This window comes from Manacus vitellinus, unplaced genomic scaffold (genome assembly GCF_001715985.3).
Source record: "Manacus vitellinus isolate BGI_N305 unplaced genomic scaffold, ASM171598v3 scaffold_398_pilon, whole genome shotgun sequence".
NCBI lineage: Eukaryota > Metazoa > Chordata > Aves > Passeriformes > Pipridae > Manacus > Manacus vitellinus.
The window spans coordinates 9,540-10,490 of record NW_021940532.1 but is presented as its reverse complement, the minus strand read 5'-3'; the positions used below and the strand labels follow the sequence as shown (position 1 = coordinate 10,490).

Below are 951 nucleotides of genomic sequence, written 5' to 3'. Positions count from 1 at the left end.
AGAGAACAGGGACAGGGGTAGAGAACAGGGACAGGGATAGTGATGGGGATGGGGAGAAGGACAGGGGATAGGACAAGGACAGGTGAAAAGGAGAGGGGAGAGGAAGAGGGATAGGGACAGGAAAAGGGACAGGGGACAGGGGAGAGGGATGGTGATAGGGAGCAGGGACAGGAGACGGTGAGAGGGAACATGGGATAGGGCACAGGGACATGGATGGGGACAGGAATGGGGACAGGGACAAGAGCAGGGGACAGGGAAAGGGACGGGGGCAGAAAGAGGGGATGGTGACAATGACAGGGCACAGGACCCTCTACCCCTACTGCCCCAGCCAGGACACCCAGGAGACCCCAAATCCCTCCCCATGCTGCTGGGGAAGACACCAGGTCCATGGTCACCATCCCAAAGGCCGGAGGGGGGTCCCCCACGTCCCAGGTGACCCCCCACACTCACGTAGTTGGTGGTCCACCAGGATTTGAGGCGCAGGTACCGCTGGAGCCGCGGCGCTGTCTTCTCCTGGAATTCCTTGGCCAAGGCCTCCATCTCCTTGTACTTGTCATCGTCCAGCAGCGGCCTCACCGACTCCAGGTACTGTGGGAGGGGACACGGGTGACCCCCCGGCACCGCCACACCACGGGGGGACCCCCAGTCCCACGGGAATGGCGTACCCGGGCGATGGTGGCTTCCACGGGGGGCACCGGCAGCTTGGGAAGGGAGCTCTGGAAGCTGTAGAGGAGGGGCTTGCGGATGGACATGATCTTCATCAGCGCCTGGGGGGAGGAGGAGGAGCTGTGGGGTGAGGATCCACGGCTCCTGCAGCTCCCAGGGCTCCCGTGGCACCTACAGCTCCACTGCACCCATGGCATCCACAGCACCCACAGCTCCCACAGCACCCACAGATCCCACTGCACCCATGGCATCCACAGCACCTACAGATCCCACTGCACCCACAGC

General features: G+C 63.2%; 1 protein-coding gene across 1 annotated transcript; it reads right to left on the bottom strand.

Moving 5' to 3' along the window:
* Nucleotides 1-425: 425 nt before the first annotated feature.
* Nucleotides 426-762, bottom strand: LOC115307654 (carnitine O-palmitoyltransferase 1, muscle isoform-like; the record flags this gene model as incomplete). Its single annotated transcript, XM_029961684.1, has 2 exons — nucleotides 666-762; nucleotides 426-588 (listed from the first exon to the last, which is right to left on the bottom strand). Coding segments are annotated over exons 1-2 (259 nt in total), but the record flags the coding sequence as incomplete, so codon positions are not given.
* Nucleotides 763-951: the final 189 nt, after the last annotated feature.